General features: G+C 38.9%; 1 protein-coding gene across 1 annotated transcript in view; it reads left to right on the top strand.

Annotated features, from left to right (window-relative positions):
- The first annotated feature begins 8309 nt into the window (after window positions 1–8309).
- Window positions 8310–22913, top strand: part of LOC110153283 (gamma-aminobutyric acid receptor subunit beta-3-like) — a 174596-nt gene continuing 159992 nt past the window's right edge. Inside the window, exon 1 of the mRNA XM_055163606.1 lies at window positions 8310–8419. Coding sequence (XP_055019581.1) covers window positions 8310–8419 — 110 coding nt within the window. The remainder of the gene's footprint in view (window positions 8420–22913) is intronic.

Raw genomic sequence — 22913 nt, 5'->3', positions numbered from 1 at the left:
GGGCAAAAGATTCTCTTAATCAAATATGACCAAAAATGTATTGGGGTCAGCTGAGTATGCTTGTATTTTTCACTTTGTTATTTTTAACATTTTATAAGTTCGATTTGTTTGTCTTGACTAATGATGGTGCTATAAGGAGTTTTACAAGTCTCACATACTCAAGTTGATGTAAAGTTCACAAATGAAATTCATACTTAATTAAACATTTCTGAGATAATCTGCTGTATTTCAAACTTGATTTCAATACTAATGAATAGACCCAGTACTGATTCTGATACAACTATGATCATTACAAACTATCTATTCAGAAAAGGTTCATTTCTGTCCTGTGAATGTGACTTTTTTAGTATCGATACCTCCTCAAATAAGTTTTGATACTAGGCAACCCTCGGAAACCACCTCTTTAGCTTCATTATTTCTTATATTTGAAATATCAGAAATGTCAAAAATCTCAATATGAGCAACAATAACAATACTGTTCATCCTAACTGAGACTAATTTCTAAGAATGGGTTCTCTTAGTGACAGTTGTTAATATGGGGTGATAGTACTAACTCAGTATTACACTACAATGTAATTCGCCTAGTTTATCACGTACTTTTATCATTTCTTGTTCGATTATAGGACATTTCAAACCAGTGATCTTCAACCAAACAAAGGCTAGACCAGGACTAGACCAAGACTCACTAGAATTCACCTAGTTTAACACATATTTTAATAGTTTCTTATTCCTTAATAGGACATTTTAAACCAGTGACGGTCACCCAAACAAAAGCTAGACCAGGACTAGACCAGGACTAGACCAGGACTAGACCAGGACTAGACCAAGACTCACTAGAATTCATCTAGTTTAACACATACTTTAATAGTTTCTTATTCGTTTATAGGACATTTTAAACCAGTGACGGTCACCCAAACAAAAGCTAGACCAGGACTAGACCAGGACTAGACTAGGCCTGCACCAGGACTAGACCAGGACTAGACTAGGCCTGCACCAGGACTAGACCAGGACTAGACTAGGCCTGCACCAGGACTAGACTAGGCCTGCACCAGGACTAGACCAGGACTAGACTAGGCCTGCACCAGGACGAGACCAGGACTAGACCAGAACTCCCTAAAATTCACCTAGTTTAGCACATACTTTAATAGTTTCTTGTTCGTATATAGGACAGTTTAAACCAGTGATGTTCAACCAAACAAGGGCCAGACCGGGACTAGACTAGAACTAGACCAGGACTAAACCAAGACTAAACCAGCACTCACTAGAATTCACCTAGTTTAGCCCATACTTTAATAGTTTCTTGTTCATTATAGGACATTTAGACCCTTTTAAACAATTTGGTCTAGTCCTGGTCTCTCTGTGGTCTAGCCCATGTTTGGTCCTAGTTTGATCCTAATTTGGTCATGTTTTCAATCCCACAATGCAATAGTTACCTTGGTTTAGTCATGCAGTCTTGGTTTAGACCCTTTAGATTTCCAACCTCTATCTTCGGTCCTGTTTTTGTAAAGGCTTACTTCCCGTCTATTGTTAGTTTTATACGTCCTACATATTGAAATATACAAGGTTAATGTTGGCCTGTCCCATTCAAATAACACTGTCAGTAGCTATAGCCCCTTTATTATATTTCCAACATAATACGACATCTGGGACGTCATTATGCTGCTGTGTTCAAGGACACCGAGCTCCTATTAACCCCAATGATGTGTGGGTGTTTTTAATCTGGTCGCCCCCTTATGGTACCTTGGGGTGTTGCGCCTCCAGGGCCTTCTTGCCGTCCCAGGCCCAGCTCCTCTTGGTGAAGTAGTTGACGGTGGCGAATTCGATCAGCGCCGAGAAGACGAAGGCGTAGCACACGGCGATGAACCAGTCCATGGCCGTAGCGTATGCCACTTTGGGGAGGGAGTTCCGCGCGCTGATGCTCAGAGTGGTCATGGTCAGGACTGTAGTTACACCTGGAGGGAAGAGACAAGGTTAAAAGGTTAAAAAGAACAGAATAAATGGAAAAACAATATGTACTACTACGATTTTTACTACGACTACTACAAACACAACTACTACTATTACTACTACTAATACCACTACTATTACTGCAACCATTACAACTACTAATACTACCACTATTACAACCACAACAACTACTACCACTACTACAACTACTAGTACTAGCACTATTACTTCCGCTACATGAGTTAAAACTTTAAAAAGCACAGAGTAAATGGAAAGATGTACTACTACGACTACTACTACTACTACTACTACTGTACTGTTACTATGTGGCTACTACTACTTTCTACTACTACTACTACTACTGTCTACTACTTTACTGCTGCTACTACTACTATTACACCACTACTGCAACTACCACTACTACTACTACTACTACTACTGCAACTACTACTACTACTACTACTACTACTACTACTACTACTACTACTACTACTACTACTACTACTACTACTACTACTACTACTACTACTACTACTACTACTACTACTGCAACTACTACTACTACTACTGCAACTACTACTACTACTACTACTACTACTACTGCAACTACTACTACTACTACTACTACTACTACTACTGCAACTACTACTACTACTGCAACTACTACTACTACTACTACTACTACTACTACTACTACTACTACTACTACTACTACTACTACTACTGCAACTACTACTACTACTACTACTACTACTACTGCAACTACTACTACTACTACTACTACTACTACTACTACTACTGCAACTACTACTACTACTACTACTACTGCAACTACTACTACTACTACTACTACTACTACTACTACTACTACTACTACTACTACTACTACTACTGCAACTACTACTACTACTGCAACTACTACTACTACTACTACTGCAACTACTACTACTACTGCAACTACTACTACTACTACTACTACTACTACTACTACTACTACTACTACTACTACTACTACTACTACTACTACTACTACTACTACTACTACTACTACTACTACTACTACTACTACTACTACTACTACTACTACACAACTACTGCAACTACCACTACTGCAACTACTACTATTACACTACTACTGCAGCTACTACTATTACACCATTACTGCAATTACCACTACTGCTAATACTACTATTACACTACTACTGCAACTACGACTACTGCTATTACTTCTATTAAACTACTAGTGCAACTATGACTACTGCTACTACAACTACTATTACTACTACTGCCACCACTACGACTATTAGCCTATTATAATTGTCGAGATTACTTGTACTTTAATTACTTAAGTACTGTATGAATTCTGTTACTACTTCATGTCTTGTCTAAGCTAATGAAACCACTACTAATATTATTACTGGTACTATTGCTGCAGCTACTACAACTACTTCCACTACTTGTATGTTTATTTTTTCCCAATTATACATTAATTTAGTCTATGACTCGGTTGCCAAACATGTGTCCCTGAGCTACAGCAGTTAGTAATGTCTACAGCAGTCATTTATATGGCAACCCAACCGCAATAATGTTTTTCATTAAGAAGGAAACACAATTTTGAAATGAGAAGCGAAGTATATTGGGTTCATTCAATACACAGAGTTTAATATGATTTTAGTGCTGTCTTCCTGCACTGTGTTATTGCACTTATTATTCTCTTCCCTGGTTTGTTCAGTGGTGATATGAGGTCCCATTCACACACGCAGCCTGACCTGAGAATTTACCTAGGAGCATGTTTTGGCAGAACAGGTTTTGTTTACGTAAACTGTGTAAAAAGGTGGACTGAGGGAGTGTGACGTCAGCCAAAAGAATTCGGCTTCAGTCAAACGAAGCTCACAGAGGCCGGTGGTTATAGGAGTGAATTTGGAGCAGAGTTTAATATTACAGTGTTTCCCAACCAATTTTTCTGTGGGAAATAGAAATAGGAATTTATTTTCAGATAAAATATCGATACATGTGTGAATTGATACTTTGCAGCTGATGTCAACATTCTATTGGGGTGTGATGCTAACGAGAAGCATTGTTCTCTCTGAAGCATCAATTTATTTTAATCTGACCATAAAGAACAGACTTTGTGAGCTGATTTGTACCATTAAAGAAGTCTCTCTCACATAAAATTACATTTACAAACTAGCTACGTTTTTTAACATCAAACATTAGAGTGGGACTACCAACTTAAATAGATCACAGGATCTTGAAAATGTGTTGTTTAAATCCATTTTTCTCGTTTTCAAAACAAACTTTTCAATAAAACTCTTTTGGCAGTGTTTCCTAATGTGTGCATTGCGTCACCATCACAACTGCCAAACATTCTCCCATAGACTTACATGCAGACCACCCCCAGCTTGACGTCACAACAAAGTATCGATTCATCACAGGCTCAAACATGTTGTTTGAATCTATTTCCTTTTTTTTTTTTTTGTATTTTGTTTTCAGACTTTCCCTTAAAACCGTTTCGGCAGTGTTGTGTCACCATGGCACCCGCTGAACATTCTGTCGTAGACATACATACCCTCCCTCCCCAGCGTGACATCATTGCAAAGTCTCAATTAATCACAGGCTCCTAAAAGTTTTTTTTTTCACGAGTTTTCAGACTATATTAAAACTTCTGGCAGTGTTTGCTAATGTGTGCGTCGTGTCACCATGGCGACTACCGAATATTCCGCCATAGACATACACGCAGACCCCCACCCCGAGCTTGACGTCACGGCAAAGTATCGATTCATCATAGGCTCCAGAAAATGTGTTGTTAAAATACATTTAACATTTTTTGGGGGATTGTTTTCAGACTTTGCCTTAAAACTCTCTCGGCAGTGTTGTCACCATGGTAACAGCCGAATCAAACTTTCTGTCGTAGATATACATGCCAAACCCCCCTCCCCAGCGTGATGTCGTTGCAAAGTCTCAACTGATCATGGGCTTCTAAAAATGTCTTGTATTTTTTCATGGGTTTTCAAACTATATTAAAACTTCTGGCAGTGTTTGCTAAAGTGTGCATCGTGTCACCATGGCGACTACCGAATATTCCGTTATAGACATAAACGCAGACACTCCTCCTGGCTTGACGTCACTGCACAGTATCAGTGGTGGTGTTGTGGCTATTTCCTGGAATTTCCGTGTGAATGGGACTTTACTCGAAAAACAAACCCAAGCTTTGTGGAATTGGTGAAATTAGCCTCTGCGGTTTCACTCACCGAACACCGTCCTGGCGGGAACTGACTCGCGGTTGAGCCAAAACGACACTTGAGACAGAATGACGGTCATGAAGCAGGGCATATATGTCTGGATGACGAAATACCCAATCTTCCTCTTCAGGTAAAAGTGCGCCATCATCACAGTGTACTGCCCTGGAGCCAGACAAACAAATAAAAAGGATAGCAAGTTAACGCACGCGGTAAACAAGACTGGGGAATAAATGCGTTATAATGATGAGCGCCTCCAACCAAAAAGGGATTATTAAGGACAATTTGATCTACTCACAGAGGAGAGTGGATTTGATTTAGCAGAAAGGGCAGAGCTGGGTGTCGAAGCCAAATGATGCTCTTGTTACTTTTTATGGACAATTTGGGAACCCACCTAGCGTTAAAAGGTGATTGTGAATCCAAACTGAATAAAAAATAAAGCCAAAAATAACAAAATACAAATGCCAAAACAAATAGTGGCTTTCCTTCCAGTGTGTCAGTTTTGTTGAAGTTGGAAGGTAATAGGCAAAAACTGGAAAGGAAAAAACTCAAAAAAGAAAATGAAATGGCTGGAAGATGGGAAAAAAAGAGCACAAATTACAATGACAATTTGTTAATGTGAATATTTTAATTTGCGACATGCTGATAAATGTGTGCAGCTAATAATAGTTTCTAAATTAAAGGTTTGCAGTGGTCCAAAGTTATTAATCTCTTACTTTCTTCATTCAGAGCACTCGCAACGCTCAAGAGACCAGAGAGTTTTACCAACACAGTGATAATAAAATACGGATAATAAAATACTTCACAATTAGATGCATACAGTACACAGCGGATTTATTTTGAACTCAAAAGCTGCTAATACCTGTAATTTCTGTACTGCGGCAAGACAAAAATCAGGTACAGGGTTTCTAAGGATAAAATTTGCAGAAATTCTGTAATTAGATATGTGGTATGCAAAGCTCTTATCTGGCAACCTTGAAAAACGCTCCGAAAAGCACTGGTCTGATAAAGCTTTATGTTTGTATTATAATGACTTGCTGCAGAATATTTGATGAAACCTGGAACATTTTATTATGATTTTAACTTGTAAAATTCTATATTAGCCCGTTTAGACCTAGTTTGATCCTTAAAGGTCCTGTATTATGCAAATTTGGCTCCTTAGTGATGTTAAAAATGCTGTTACCTCCTCAAAAACAAACCCAGAGTTGTGTTTTGTTGTTTTTGGCTGTCTCTCAAAAGTAAAAAAAAGTTAACAGCTACCTTTTACTTTTATGTTCAGTAGAAATTGGCAATTCCGGGGCTAGGATTATCCAACTGATTCTAGTGAACGTTTCTGGCAGGGTTCACCAAACTTTTTTTCTCTGGGGGCCACATTATCGCTTTTAACTTTGACGGGGGCCGGAGTCGGGTCGGCCGTATGACAGAATTGTATGACCCTGACGATGCAGATTATATTCTTGGAAAACCGTCATAGTTTCTTTACATATCAGACAAACTGCACGGTCCTTACACTGAACAAAAAAGTAATAGATCGTCCACTGTTCTTTGAAAACTCGGCACTCTGTCAACTTTTCGTACTTTAACACTCGCCATTTTGCTGCTCTTAACTGCACTACAGAACTCTGCACATGCGTTGACTGTCACTGTTTGATCTCGAGCTTGTCAGGTGATGAAAATTTGGCGGAAAATGTAAATACATCATATGATTTAATTATTTAAATATAAATACTTCATATAAATATTGTTTTTAATTGAAAAAAATCTGTAACACTTTATTATAACTACACCTACATAGCCTTAATAAAGCACAAAGAAAGACTTAAGGCTTAGTCATGACTTAATTAATACCCTAACTCCTACCCCTTTTATTAAGCCTCAATCATCCAAACTATTAATAGACTATTCGTTCATCATGAATTAGATCTATCTTCGTCCTTTATTAAGACTAATTAAAGTGTAGATGTTATAAAAAGTAGCCAAAAAAATCTACAAAATACAAGATGAAGACGTGTTATTATTTGCCAAAAAGTCATTTTAAAAAATAGGCCATGACAACTTTTGAGGATTGCCTGTTCAAGTGGTGGGAGGCAGAGGGGCTGAGGGGCCGGTCAAAGAGGCATGGAGGGCCGTAGTTGGCTCGCGGGCCTTAGTTTGATGACGATGATGATTTTAAAAACACACTTGAGCATTTCCTGTATTACCGCATGACATCACAAGGTGGAACAGTCAGAGTGTTTTCTGCTTGAGAGAAGAACTCAGCGTAAATATGCAAAGTTTGTACGTTAAACATGTGTGAATGAAACAAAACACAACTCCAGGTCATTTTCTGATGATTAAACATTATAAAATAGATCCATAAAATAGTGTAATATGGGCTTTTTAATTTAGTCCACAATATATTTATTAAAAGATTGAAATTGCAGAGGCCTTCTTTCTGTCTATCTGAACGCAAGGGTTAGTAAAATATAAAAAAAATAAATCAAATGACATGCACACAAGCAACCCTAGCACACACACACACACCCACCCACCCACGCACATGCACACACACACACACAGCTTTCCTTTCTCTGGGCAAAATCCGCTTTGAGAACCGCCCTAATCCCCGGTTACAATCTGCGTCCTGCCATCAGTGAGAAGAGTGGAGCAGGAGGGAGGGAGGACAGTTTAGTGCAATCCATCTACTTCCTGTCCCGGGATCCTCGCTCAAACCCCGCCCCTTTCTCCCAATCCCGACCGCAACGGCACGCACCAATCGCCACGGCAACACGCATGAACTGACGACTGCAGCTACCCCCCCGGAGGATCTCACACACTGACGTTTATTTCAATTAGTTTGTGATGGAGGGTGGCTAACTTTTTGGGATTTTTTGGAGTATTTCTCATCGGATAAACTAGGATTACACCTCATCAGAAAATGCATCGTCGTAACCCTTGGCAACTCGCGATGTCTCAACTTGAAGACTCGATTCTTAGCTTTTAAAACTGACCCCCGGTTGCCCCCATGACTCAGGGTCGTCTGGGTGACTGCCCCCGTTACAGATTTGCGAAAAGTTGGGATACCCCCCCAGGATCACCCTTTGACCTGAATGCATGGATCCGGGCAGGGTAGGGGGTGGAAGAATGGTCATCTGGAGCTTTTTGATACTGCTGTACCACGGATGTGTTTGGGAACATGTCAAAGGAGAACTGCCTTTTCTCACTGGGAACAACGCTGCCATGTTGGTCAACTGGTGAGTGAGGCCTACACACACAAATAGCAGTAGTTATTGCAGTACTTGACACTCGGTACAGGTGCGGATACAACAATAAGTTCATAATAAGACAACAGAACGTGATTTTCAACATTAAATTGTAGTACTTTCTTTCATATTAAGGATACCGCTCAAGATCATTCTAAAGGTTAAGTTCTGTCCTCTGAATGTGACTTTTTTTAGTATCAATACCTGCTTAAATGAGTATCTAGTTTTGATACTAGTTATAGTATCTGTTTGTATCTCATTTTTGATACCTACTACCAGGGCGGGGTATCATTAAGAAGTTGCCAATACGATACATAGGCCATGATACGATATAAATCTCGATACAGTGCGCTTTCGATCCGATCCGATATATTTCAAATCGATTCGATACGGTTGAATAAAAAATAAAGGCTAAATCATGACTGTGACAGAAAGTCTTTGTTAAACTGCTTCTTGTGCAAAATTCATACTCCCACATTTTAATCATCAAAACAGTGAAAATGTCAAATGTGCTGAGTTTACTTCCTCTAAACAAGCAACAAAACTGTAGCTGTAACAAAATAATTTAGTAAAATACACCAAAAAATACTCTTGGCGATATATTGATACAGCAGCCCACAATATCGATACTGTATCATCACATTAAACGATACGATATATCGATATAGTCCAGGTTTAGTTCTTGTTAGACCTGGTTTAGTCCTGAAACAGCCCTTCATTAGGACATTCGTTTCAATTATAATGCCAACAAAAAGGTTGTGGTTTTGATTTGTTTACTTCAGTTTCTATCAATGGTGCAGCCCTTTCACTTGGACCAAGTTTGGTACTGACACAAAGTTCACATCTAATACTGAGCAAAAGTGTTACACAAATGATCCTGTCTTGTCATAGAAAATGTTTGTACCTTGCATATCTGTTTGTTGACCTCTGCAAACACGGGGTTCTTGTATTATTTGATCAATTCATATTTCAGCCTTCTCTCAAATGTTAAAGTGCATATGACAGATTTTATGATTCTTTAATTACTCAATTTGGTGGGATTATAACTACTGCAAAAATTAATTATAGTTTGCAATTTGTGACGAAAGAGAGTTCAAACATACTTATGACGTCACACTGGGAGAGAGTCTGTCAAAGTTCAGCACGATTTACACACAAACACATTTTATTCTGATACTTTAAATGTTAATTCAACAAATAAGTGTTTTCTTATATTTGTATTTGTCAGATAATGGCCAAATTGGGAAAATGAGTGAGAATGTTTTTGCCAAAATCTTCAATATGAAAGATCTTAACCGTGTTTTAGTCAAACAAGTAGTCAGACCGAACATAAGCACTTTAATGTTTCAAGTGTTTTGTCATGTTTGCGGTATTGAAAAAAATAGCATTACTTTTTAATAATTCTTGATAGATAACAAGATTTTATGAACCTCTGATAGATAGTGACTACTGACACTGAACACCTCCTAAGGACTGGACTAAACCAGGTTTAACCCAGGACTAAACCAGGTGTAATACAGAACAAAACCAGGACTAATTCTGGACTAAACCAGGTCTAACCAGAACTGAAACCAGAACTAAACCAAGACTAATTCTGGACTAAACCAGGTCTAACCCAGAACTGAAACCGGTCTAATCCAGAACTAAACCAAGACTAATTTTGGACTAAACCAGATCTAACTCAGGACTAAACCAGATCTAATTTTGAACTAAACCAAGTGTAACCCAGGACTAAGCAATATCCAACCCGGGACTAAACCAGATCAAACCCGGAACTAAACCACGTCTAACCTCGGACTAAACCATATCTAATTTGGGACTAAACCAGGTCTAACCAAACACCAGTTGCAGTTTTTGAGCTGCAGTTTTAGAAATCATATATTATAATTTGTGAAACTTGCTAAAAATTATATGAATTTTAAAGGTTCACATAAAAATCTTCCTCTAAATTGTGCAGCCCACCCAGGTCATGATACTCAGACGGCTTTGTTGACCTCAAGGTTGAAAGGTCAAATCAAGCAATCATAGTATTCCATATAGTTTGGGTTATTCAAATAAACAAGCCATCCTACTAAATATTAACTGTTAACTTCTCAAAAAAAGTCCTCAAACTTCACTTCTCAAACCCGTGCTCTGTTCTGTCTCTTGAGTTTTATGTTGGGAGCAGGTGAGGAGACACGGAAGTCATATCCTTAAAGATCTCCAAGTGTTTAAGAAACACCGAGTTAATCTGCTTTGGGCCCGCTCAGAGCCGTGACTCAAACGGGCGTGTTGTCCCAGATTAAAGGCGCTAATTAAAGGCATACTACACAACCAGGCCACGCCCACTTCCGGTGACCAAAGCAGTGGCCCAGTGCCTATAGAGGTGCATACAGGACAGTAAGAAGTGTTCATTTTGGAGTTGTTGTGGTCACGATACTAAAATTTTAAACTCGATTTCGATAATAAGGACTAGACTTGATACTCAATACTATTATAATATCTTTTTGAATGCTCTAAAGTCCTCAAAACGGCACCTATAAAATAGAAGCTGAAGCCCACAAATACTACATATTGTCAGGAATATCTATTAAAAAACAATGGAGAAAAAGTACTCTAAATACGACTCAATTTAAATGAGTATTACTTCAAAACCGTCAAAAATGCAGTACTGGTGAGAAACTGTAAAATGTAAATTTGAAGTCTTTGTCACATATTTAGCTTAGTTTAATTCTAGCAATCGTATCGTCAAAAGTCTCACAATAAAACCGTGGGCCATCATCGTATATCGAATTACAAGTTTCTTTGCTTAAATTTATTGTTACGGTGCAGCAAGAGCTAAAAAAACGGAGGGAACTACATAGACCATGATCCTTTGCTCCGTTTTGTGGTAAACTACATGAAGAAATAGTAGTTCTAAGCACTTTTAAATCTTTGAATTAAGTCTTGTCAAGGCATTTTAAGAGGAAAAAGTAGCATATTAACAATTTTGTTTGCCTCCACAAAATATCACAATAAATACCGTACTGTGAGACGTGTATCGTGAAAATATCGTACTGTGAGATTAGGATATCGTTACATCCCTACTAGAAAGATTTGCATTTTATTTTTTTCAAAGTATAAAGATGTCAGTTTGATTTTCTTGTCATTTCTTTTTACAGTTTCTATTAAGGTGCAGTATGTAACTTTTTGGTTGGGGAGTTCTTCATCTGCTTGTTTCTATGGAGATGCCATTGCTCTGCCTAGAATGTTCCACAGTAACAGTAAATTACAGGTGGTTTTATAGCTGAAATACCTAGAAAAACAGGCATTGTGACTCAACCTTTCCACAGATCTGACCCGTAACTTGAAACATCTCCATGGAGAAAAGCATTGGACGGACCCTCCACCAGAAAAGTTACACAGTGCACCTTTAAGCTAGTTTTGAATACCGTCACTAATGAGAGAGATGGCACTGAAACTACATTTTTTCTAACCATAGTTATTTGAAATGGGCCCAAAATACCATCAATAAGGCTTCAGTTGTTATAAAGATGCTATGTAGTCTTATGCAAGCCCTTGGAGACGTGTAATATCACTGTGTCTTTATATATTGACATTCAGCCAATAGGACCATGCTCTCTAAGCTCAACCCGAGGAGGTCCGGGCAGTAATTGGCCGGTGTTTTGAATGGGAGGTTTTCAAAGTGCTTCATTACTTTGTCTAGACCTGATAAAGGCAGCGGGAGCCTGTCAGATTTTCTTTTAATCAAGCTCCAAAGAAAATACTTAAGTATAAGTGATCTAAGTGATCTGTGGTTTAGCCAAGAACAGCGGCAAGACTTGGCTCCACCTGCAAAGAAGTGGACTTTAAAGGTGCACTGTGTGACTTTTTGGTTTGGGGGTCTGTTGACTGCTTGTTTCTGTGGATATGTCATTGCACTGACTGGGATGTTCCACAGTATGACATTAAACACCTCTACCTTATATTTATTAAATTACAGATGGATTTATATCTCAAAAATACTGTATTTTTTCAGACTTTAAGTCATTCTGGAGAAGCCAAAAAATGTGTAATAAAAAAGAAAGAAAAAAAAAAACATAAGTTGCACTTTTTGGGTGAAATTTATTTTATAAAATCAGAGACCAGGAACTGACTGAGGCAAGTTATAATGATAACAATAGAACAGAGAACAACAGGCTGAATAGGTGTCTGGTATTAGCATATTAAAAGTTAATCAGATAACTAGAACATAAACAACAGAACATAACAAATTTACCAAACTCTCGATCTCCAAATCACTAAATCCACTGAATTCTTGATCCTCCATCCTAAATTATTACAGATCCATGGCAACTTCGCGACCTCCAGAGGTAAATGGAGAGCTGCTTTCTCTTCTGCGTAGCTGTCGTCAGACTCAGCATCAGTTCCAGTTAGAATTATTCCAGACAGGATGGTTTCGGTTGTCACTGAAGTCCAGGCTTTGTCAATCCATCCAATGACTTCAGGAAAGTTGCATGGTGCACCTGCCCGGTTGCCGTGAAGCTGTGTTCTCCATTCCTGCTTTCCACCAGTCCCTCACAAGTCTCTCGCTCACTCTAACTTTCTTTCTGCTGCCCGATTACCGTTTTCATCTGAATATTTCTCTACCTGCAGCAGGACAGCAGCTTTTTCTGAAGGAGACATGCGCAGTAGAGTGAAGTGACAGTGGTAAAAGGAGCAGCAGATACTGACACACAAGACTAGAGCCTCTTGCGGCTGTCAGTGTGTGAAAATTTTAATATATAAGTCCCACCAGAGTATAAGTCGCAGGAAACACCCAAACCATGAAAAAAGTGCGACTTATAGTCCGAAAAATACGGTACCTAGAAAACCAGGCATTCTGACTGTGAGCGGGGTTGCCTTTCCGCAGATCTCACCTGTAACTTGGTCTGGTTTGCTCTCCATGAAGGTTTAATGCCATCCTGTGAAACATTCCAAACAAAGCAATAACATCTCCATGGAGAAACACTTTTGCTATTCACTTTGCCTGTTTGTGGTCATAATGTTTTGGCTCATCCATATATTTGTCAGCTGTGTCCGACCCCATCTTGTCTCATACAGCTCGGGTCAAATATATTATGAAAAGTCACTCACGTACAGAAGTAAATTAACCCAGTGGACTAGATCTGACCCCATCTGCGGCTCATCTGTCTCCAGCTCTCCTCTGGCCTCTCTCCAGCGCCAGCTTTCACCAATCATATATTTCTATTTCAGTCCCATAGCCTGACGCATACAGAGTTTGGGCATTGACTGGTGGCAGAAGGGACTCCAGATGGTTCACTGATGGACAGAGGGGGCAAACAATGATAATGTCAAGTAAACTTTGGGGCGAATAGCTGCGCACGTGTGACCTTTGGAGATGGATACAGATTAGAGTGTGTTTGCGCAGGGCGGTTTTGATAAATTTGGTCTTTTATATAGAACGAAACATACTTGGATTCTGGCTCCGGGTCTGAGTTTGCGTATGGGGTGATTCTTCAATATGACACGTGTGTGTTGTTAGTTTAATTCTTGTTCAGTGACAGTTTGACGTCATAGAAATCGGTTTAAAGGGCCCATATTACGTTATTTTCTGGTCTATGTGATAATGTTGTTTCTTCATCACAAACGGACCTGGAGTTGTTTCGTTTCATTCACACATGTTTAAAACACAAACCCTGCATGTTTAGGCAGAGTTCTGCTCTCTAACAGAAACTGAACACACTCTGCTCCACCTTGTGATGTCATTTAGTGGTAATACAGGAAGCGCTCCACTGTGTTTTGAAACTCCATACACCTTCACAAGAATTATTTGGATAATTTTAGTCCTGGAACTGAACTTCTCCACTGAACAAAAGGTAAAATGTAGCTGTTAACTTGAGCTACGTCCACACGACAACGCTCCTGGATTTCTTATTTTGCAGGTTGAAAAAAATGTGGGTCCACACACGTGTTGGATCAATAAATATTCACCTTCACGCGACATTGGAGCACTATGTGGTGCTATAAACAGGCTACAGCCAGGGCCACTGGACACACAATGCTACAAAGAGCTCATGTGCATAACACAAAACATGCTGCATAGGTCTCCAAGAACAGTTGATAGTCAAGGTCAGTTAAATACAATCAATCAATGAACCTGCCCACGGACTACAGGTGGAAATTAGCACTGATGCTACAACCTGATGTACAATGCATCTGTCCTGTTAAGGTAAATGCAAAAAATGTGTGCTGTCCCTGTCTCAAATAAATGAATAAATAAATAAAGTCCTTCCTGCGCGGGGTTCTTTTCTAGTCACGTGGTGAAGAAGGGGAAGATGCGGTTTGCTTGTCCACATGACAACTCAATGCCGGCGTTCTCAGATTTCATCACTCTGGAACCCGTTTTCAAAAGATAGTTTTTGCCCACCAGAAACGCTGGCTCCATGTGGACAAAAGGCCAAAACAAGGCTTTGAAGATGTAGAAAGACTAATTATAAACGGTTACTCAAACGTGTGTATGAAACAAAACACAAGTCCAGGTATGTTTTTAACTTTAAGCTCACAAGAGTCAATTTTGCGTAATATAGGACCTTTAAATGCTTTATTAAATTTGATTGGTCAACTAAACAAATATTCAAATAGTCAATGTATTCCAAAAATAATATAATATCATCACTGTCCAATAATAAGTCTAATTTATTTAAACTTGGTTCACTTTTATAGTTACCTTGGCTACACCAATGTCAATCAACAGTTCAACACTCAACAGCCCGAAGCAAAAAATGTCTTTAATCTTAACAGTAAACAAGAAATTGTGGAAATCTTATCACATTTTGACATTTTTGACAAGAACTGAATACAAAATACGAATACATTTGCAATTTATTTGTCAAAATCAAAACCACTGGGCACATTTTAAAACATGAGAAAACTAGGAAAAGACTAGTTATATATTTTAGACCCCATGGAGAGTATATTGTTTGCATCATGGGTATCATCTATGTTATAATGTTGTTTCCTCATCGCAAACAGACCTGGATTTGTGTTTTGTTTCATTCACACATGTTTAACACACAAATCCTGTCCTTCTCTCAAACTAAAAATGCTCTTCCACTTTGTGATGTCATGTGGTAATACAGGAAGTGCTCCACTGTGTTTTCAAACTATACGCTTTCACTACAGTCATTTGGATCATTTCAGACCTGGAATTGCCAATTTCTACTGAACTAAAGGTAAAAAGGAGCTGAAAACTACCACTTCATAATGAACATTTTGAACTTTGGAGATGTAGACAGACTAATAATACAAGATTACTCACACAAAACACAACTCGGAGTATGTTTTTGATGCGGTAACAACATTATAACATGGTTAAAGGCTCACAATAGCCAGTTTTGTGTTAATATATGAGCTTTAAATAAGTACAGACATTGCGATTTGCTCATTTTACCCTTTGAAAACATGATTAAATTGTGATCTTCCATCTCTACCTGGTGCTTGTTCTATCACTGGCTTAGCAACGCCCTTGTTTTTAGCGATGGCAGCCTTCCTGTATGGATATGTACAGTCTGAACTCTGCGTGCACTTGTATATTTAACCCTGTTGCGTCACATAACATCATAACCTACTCCCTGTTTGGAACCCTTTTACCTTTAGCAGTTAGCGTCGGCATTAGTGTCCATATGAAACGCTGCATTTTTACTCCTTTAATTCTACTATCAAGTGTATTAGACTTTTACATAACAGTATTAAGTACATGGCTACAGTGCCCTCTCTCTCTCTCTCTCTCTCTGCCCCTGTCTACTCTCCGTGCCAAGCTGGTACTATTAAATTTCATTATTTTTCCATCGCAATCATCCAAACCTACCTAAATATCAAGCTAGAAGTGTTCATATAATTTCCAGTAGTACCCGTGTTAAAGATGGATTGCGTAACTTTTCTGGCGGAGGGTCTGTCAAATGCTTTTCTGAATGATGTTATTGCTTTGTCGAATGTTTCACAGTATGGTATTAAACCTTTTTTTTCTTCATGGAGACCAAACTAGACCAAGTTACAGGTCAGATCTGTGGAGAGGCGACCCCACTCTAGGTATTTTTGAGCTATACACCCACCTGTAATTGAATTTTTAAAAAGTAGAGCTGGTTAATGTCATACTATTGATCATTTCAGGCAGAACGATGACATAATCACAGAAATGACAAAGTGATGGACCCCCCCCACCGAAAAGTTACACATCGCACCTTTAAATTGACCGACCACGCTGCTCCTCTGTGTTGTCATGGTGTTACGCGAAAGCTGATTGGTTGAAATCGATGCAGGGATTAACGTGCAGTCTTGGTAGTGTGGAGAGGGGCCGGGACAGCTGGTGATGTGACACAGACTACTCCTTAACCATTGACTCTCGCGAGGTTCGCACGCCCACGTCAACGTTGTGATCCTTTTCTAATCTGTAAGCTTTTAACGCATAAAGTGAGGCGGCGTTATGAGACGTCAGGGGGGTGGGATTAAATAAGTTTTCTTCTTCACACTCCTTTTTGGGCCAATTTTGTCGTTGTTGTTGTTAGTTCTGTTATGATTTCATTAATGTTATATGTTCCATTTGTAAAAGAATGTCAATTTCTTACTTGACCAAAATAAATCCATAAATCGAAATCGACGTGGTTTAATTTGAGAGTTGGAGGTAGGGGTGGGTATCATTAAGAAGTTGCCAATACGATACATACCTCGATACATAGTGCACTTTCGATACGATACGGTTCAATAAATTCAACTTCTTGTGCAAAGTTCATATGAAACACACACATTTTTACTCATCAAAACAGTGAAAATGTCAAATTTGTCGCATAAACGAGTCGTCTTCCTCTAAAAGAGCAACAAAACTGTAGCTCTATAACAAAATAATTTACTAAAAAAATACTCTTGGTGATATATCGACAGAGAAGCCCCTGATATCGATACAAATGATACGATATATCGATATTTTGATATTTTTGCACAGTTGGAGATGTTAAAAATATAGAAAGGCAAATGAGACATGAATTTTGGACTTGGAGATGGTTGTATATTTAAATACAAAATCTTTGCCCCACAGCTGTCAGTTTATGATGTAACTGTATGCATATTATTAGTTTGCAGCCGGCTTGATAATGATCATTTTAATCTGGCATCTAAACACAAAACACTACTTCAGTTCATACACACTTTAAGATGAACTGCTTGACATGTATCTGTGTGGTAGGAACTGAACAGGCAAACAACCTTGTGATGTCAGGAAGCGGTAGTTTTCAAGTTAACAGCTATGTCTTACTCATTAGAGATTGGCAATTCCAGGGCTGAAATCATCCAAATGATTCTACAGAAGATGTATGGAGTTTAAAAACACAATGGAGCACTTCCTGTATCACCACATGACATCAGAAGGTAGAACTGGCTGTTTTCTGTTTTAGAGAGACTAACTATACAGGATTTGTTGTAAAAAATGTGTGAATGAGGCTACGTTTATATGATGACGGACTGAACAGAAGACGCAAAAGTGGCGTTGCGTCTTCACTTTTTATTACCTGTTTAGACAAGTGTTTTCGGGAGGAAGTCTGCGTGCATACGATTCGATTGGGTATGCATGCCAGGCATCTAGGTGGTGATGTATGTGACGTAAACGTGTTAAGTGACGTGAGCAGATCTGATCAAAGTTTTGCGTCTTGGGCAGTGTCTACGAAAACGCTGCGGCGGAGCGTATTCAGCTTTTCCACTCTGGAGGGTGGTTTCAGATTTTTATGTTTTTAAGCCCCAAAAACGCCGTCACCGTCTCAACAAGAGGCACTTCTGATAAAATATTTTGTCATTTTTAGCTGCAAGCGTTCTCGTGTAAACAGCCCCTCAAACATAAACACAACTCCTGGTATGTTTTTGACGAGGAAACATTATAATATAGATCAGAAAATTGCGTGATATGGTCTCTTTAACTGTTTTTCTAGCTCATTTTTTATATAAGAAGAGGTACCTGGAAGAAGTACAGAAAATGAGGTAGTGTTTATGTAGTTACCTAGAAAAAAAAAACACTGTAAGATTCCAACCTCTACTTCACACCTACCTACTGTAGCTTATATATGTGCAGACGCCTTATGAAATGTGAAGAATACAGTATTGTGAAGCAGCCTTGAGTGTCTAGACAAGTTTTATGATGTGAGGAATGCTTTTGTGAGTAGAATATCATCATCATAATAATAAAAATAATAATATCTGTACCTCTGCTTGTGTGGATGTTTTCCGTGCCAGCTGTTTGTCCCAGGAGGTGGTACTGATTCAGTCTGGATCCGTCTTCAGCGACCACGACGGATTTGGCGTGACCCTCTGTCCACGTGTACACCACCTCTGATACTGGATAGGCATCTGACAGAAAAATATAGAAACATGTCAATTTAAAACAAAATCATTAGAGGTTTTGAGTACAAAGAGGCACATGGGAGCTTTACTTCTGAATAAAAATCAAATCCCGCTTTAAAAAGACCATGTAAACACTTAATTCCTAATGAAAATGATTATTCGGAATTAAAGGTTGTATGGAGGATTTTTTTTGTTTCAAGTTGTCAATGATAGCATTATAGAGATGCAGTAGCCTTGTAATTATGATGACCAAAAAAAAGAGAATAAAAATTCATCAACTCTGGACGTGGTGGGGCTAAACATTTGCCAATAGATAACGACACTGCCTCGTTATCTGTTAGCTGACAGGCTGTCAATCAATCTCCCTACGTTTCTAGCGTAACTGACTTGCCTGCGCGCCGCCGGTACGTGGTTTACGTACGCCTGTCACGCAGTCCACAGACGCAAGCCGCACAGACGCTGTTTACTCCACCAACGCAACAGTTCTTAGCGGCTTTTTTTTACCTATATCTTCCTCGCAGTTCGCACAAAGTTTGTTGCAATGGCGACAAGAATCCAGGAGCAGTTAGCCGCAAAAGAAAGTCCGTTTTTGAGGTCGCTGAAAGAAGAAGACAAGGGGAAAAGCAGCGAAGCCAAACTAAGGTGATTCTTGAAGATTCATTCCAGCGATGGCGCGACTGAAGCAGACGCAGGGTCTAAAGACTGACGCACTGGTCGCCAAATTACTCCTGGACAGGTCACTTCTGCTTATTATGAAAACGTACTTTATTTCCAAGAGCTAGACAAACGTTTTTCAGGACACGAAAGCGATATCCTATGTCTGAAAACGTAATTTTCAAGGCAAAGAAAGAGTCCGCTTGCTGCTGCGTGTTGTAGCTAGTTCATTCGCACTGAATCTCCGCGCAACCTTCTCTGCTCCCCTTTCCTGCTCCTCTCCCCACTGCCCCGATCCACTCTTCTCCTGCTCCTCTTCTCGTCCGCGCACAAAATGTCCGCGCAGCCGCTCCCCCCGCTCCTCACTTCTCCGTCTTGCCTAACCAACACTGTAGTTAGTTGTTTACAAGTCATGTGCAGCGGCTGTAAACAAACCTGTTTCTGGCGTAAAGAGGAGGCGGGAGGAGGCGTTTCTACGTAGGGAGCTGTAGGGGAGGGGGGTGGTTTCACGCATGCGCAACATTTGAAAAAGGACAAACAGTCGCTGGATTTCTCGTTCCTTGGAAAATCCTCTATACAACCTTTAAACTTAATTCTGAAGTAAGTGGGTGGTTTATTCTGATTTTACAGCCGATTTAATTTATTCCTCGATCATGTAAATGTTTATTATTCTTAAAAATCTTATCCAGCTCCACAGTCCCCGCTTCGGACTTTCATCCTTTTGGATTTGTGAGCGGGATGCGGGAGTGGGCTGAGGTAGAGCAGCCGTTGACTCAGTTTGTCTTCTTCTTCCCTTCTATGACACTCTTCCCTTCTCCTCCTCAGCTGACACACGTAAAGAATGGAACGATTGTGAAAACAGTTTAGATCGAGTTTGTGTACATGGTTGGTAGCCAGCTGAAGTGTGTTTTTTGTTTTGTTTTGTTTTATCGTAGACGTAAATAAGTTTGTGTGCCCCTCGATTTAACGTGCTTTCCATGTAAATCTCAATCCGAAACTATTATTTCCATGTAAACACGAATTCCAAACTATTTAATTCAGAACAATTAATTCAGAACGAGAAATCATCATGTAAACGCAGCCTCTATGTAACTTTTCTTGTGGTGTTATTGCTTTGCCTGGAATGTTCCACAGTATAGTATTAAACGGTCTGTATATTACACTATTTTCTGATTCGTTATAATGTTGTTCTAGTTATTACAAACAATGGAGTGTTAGTGTTGTTTTTTTTGTTGTTTTTTTTAAATCACTTCCAGGTCAAAGGTCAAAGTATTTATTAATTTATTTATTTTTTTAGAAAAGAGACCAGACGGACCCAGATTAACTGCCATCTATTGCGTAATAACCCAAACAGAGGAACAGGTGGAGCGGGCGTGAAACTCAATTTATAAAGTCATTTTTTTTGGTAGGACTTTCAGATAATATCATTAGTAGTAATCGTTTCAGATGTAGTAGCGGAAGCAATATTTATGACAGTATAAAAAACAGTACAAAAAGTGACTTGAAAAGTCCATTTCGTAAAATATGTCTCCTCTAAAATATTTTTTTCAGCATTTTCCGTCTATTTTTAGATCAATATTGCAATTTAAAATGTTCAAAATATACCAAAGATCCACGTGTGTCATATATTATAACTTTAAAGCAGACACAAGAGCAATGTATTATTTAAAGGCTCAGTATCACGCTTTAAGCCATTTTCTAATGTTGTAAAACAGACCTGGAGTTGTGTTTTGTTTCATTCACACATTTGAGCAAACCATTATTATTAGCCTGTCTACATCTCCAAAGCTCAAAATGCTCTGTTCCAACTTGTGATGTCAATGAGAGGTGGTTTTCAAGTTAACACCTACATTTTTCTGGCTAAAATCGTCTATAGCAGGGGTGTCAAACTCAAATTCACAGAGGGCCAAAATTAAAAACTGGGACTAAGTCGTGGGCCAAACTAAGTATCAAAACAAAAATTTCAACAACATCTACATATCTTCTTTCGAGATATATAATGTTAAACCTTTTCTTATTAAAATAAATGTTTAATAATAGTTTTGCTTAAACACTGAATCCAGAACAAGCATAATATAAAATAACAACAACATTTTAAATAAATAATGTCTCTATAGCCTATCTGCATATGATATGATGATATGAATTCACAGGCCAAATATAATTATATCATGGGCCAAATTTGGTCCCCGGGCCTGGGTTTGACTAGCCAGGCTGGCGCCACCTAGTGCCTCCTCTCAGTTTCATTTCTTTCCAGCGACTAGGTCAGGAATCAGAATACACTAGACGGTTCGCTAAAACTCTCGAAGTGCGAGTCCGGGCACCAGCCAATCAGCGAAGAGTCATAAATTCTGTGTTGGCAAAGATTCGCGACATCGAGGATTAAAGCCGGAATAAAGAGAATGTTTGGTGAATTTTATCAAGACATTACTGCCCTTTTTCTTACGGAATTTGGGAAAAGCTTAACATACCAGTTAGCCCCGTTAGCGGCGCATTACATACGTCACGACCAAATTGCAGCGATTTGTTAAATAAAAAAAGGACGAATTCTAACACTGTGAGGTCAGACAGTTTCTACGAAGTGAAACCGGCTGATGAATCAGGCTACAGTTTGACATGTCTGATCTAAATAAAAAAATAGCGTAATATGGGTCCTTGAGTATTCTTTCCTTTAAAAAAAAAATAAAAATACTACTCAAACTTGTGTCAAAAACTGCGATATTGTGGCCTATTTAAACTGTCACTTCTTGTTATTTTTCAAGGTGAAAATTGAAACGAGTTTTGTCTAATTGGCACGAGCACCACAATCCGTCACAGCTGGAAAAACAGGAGAAGTGAAAGTGTGTTTATGAACGTCAGCTCACGGCTCCAACAGAAATAATGAGGAGCTGGACCTGTCACACCGTAATTTATTTCATTCAGTATTTGTTTAGTTTAAAGCACCTTTCCGTTTTATATCACTTTGACTTGGACATTCCACATTAGCGTAAAGGCGCACTGTGTAATTTTTCTAGTGGCGGGTCTGTCACCAGCTCGTCTCCATGGCGATGTGACTGTATGGCAGGGCAAGGTTTAGGTCAGGTCTGTGGAGAGGAGGCATAGCTCACAGTACAAATGCATGTTTTTTTTTAGTATTTCTGAGCAATAAAAACATATGTGAGATGGATAGGTTTAATGCCATACTGCGGAACATTCCAGGCATCGCATTAACATTGCCAAAGCATTAACAAGTACATTTTGGACACTAAAAAAAGGAATTTGAAGTAAAATTTTAGCCTAAAATGTGAACTTAAAGGTCCTATATATTACACAAAATAGATTCTTGAGAGATTTACGATATATTATGAAACTGTTACCTTCTCAGTTTTGTTTTGTTTCATTCACACAAGGTTGAGTGATCTTTTATTATTAATCTGTCTACATCTCCAATGCTCAAAACACTCTGTTCCACCTTGTGATGTCATGTATTTTTACCTTTAGTTCAGTA

Source organism: Boleophthalmus pectinirostris, unplaced genomic scaffold (genome assembly GCF_026225935.1).
Source record: "Boleophthalmus pectinirostris isolate CB_2022bp ecotype Guang Dong unplaced genomic scaffold, ASM2622593v1 HiC_scaffold_11, whole genome shotgun sequence".
Taxonomy (NCBI): domain Eukaryota; kingdom Metazoa; phylum Chordata; class Actinopteri; order Gobiiformes; family Gobiidae; genus Boleophthalmus; species Boleophthalmus pectinirostris.
The sequence above is the reverse complement of the archived record's forward strand: the minus strand, read 5'-3'. Positions and strand labels throughout refer to the sequence as shown.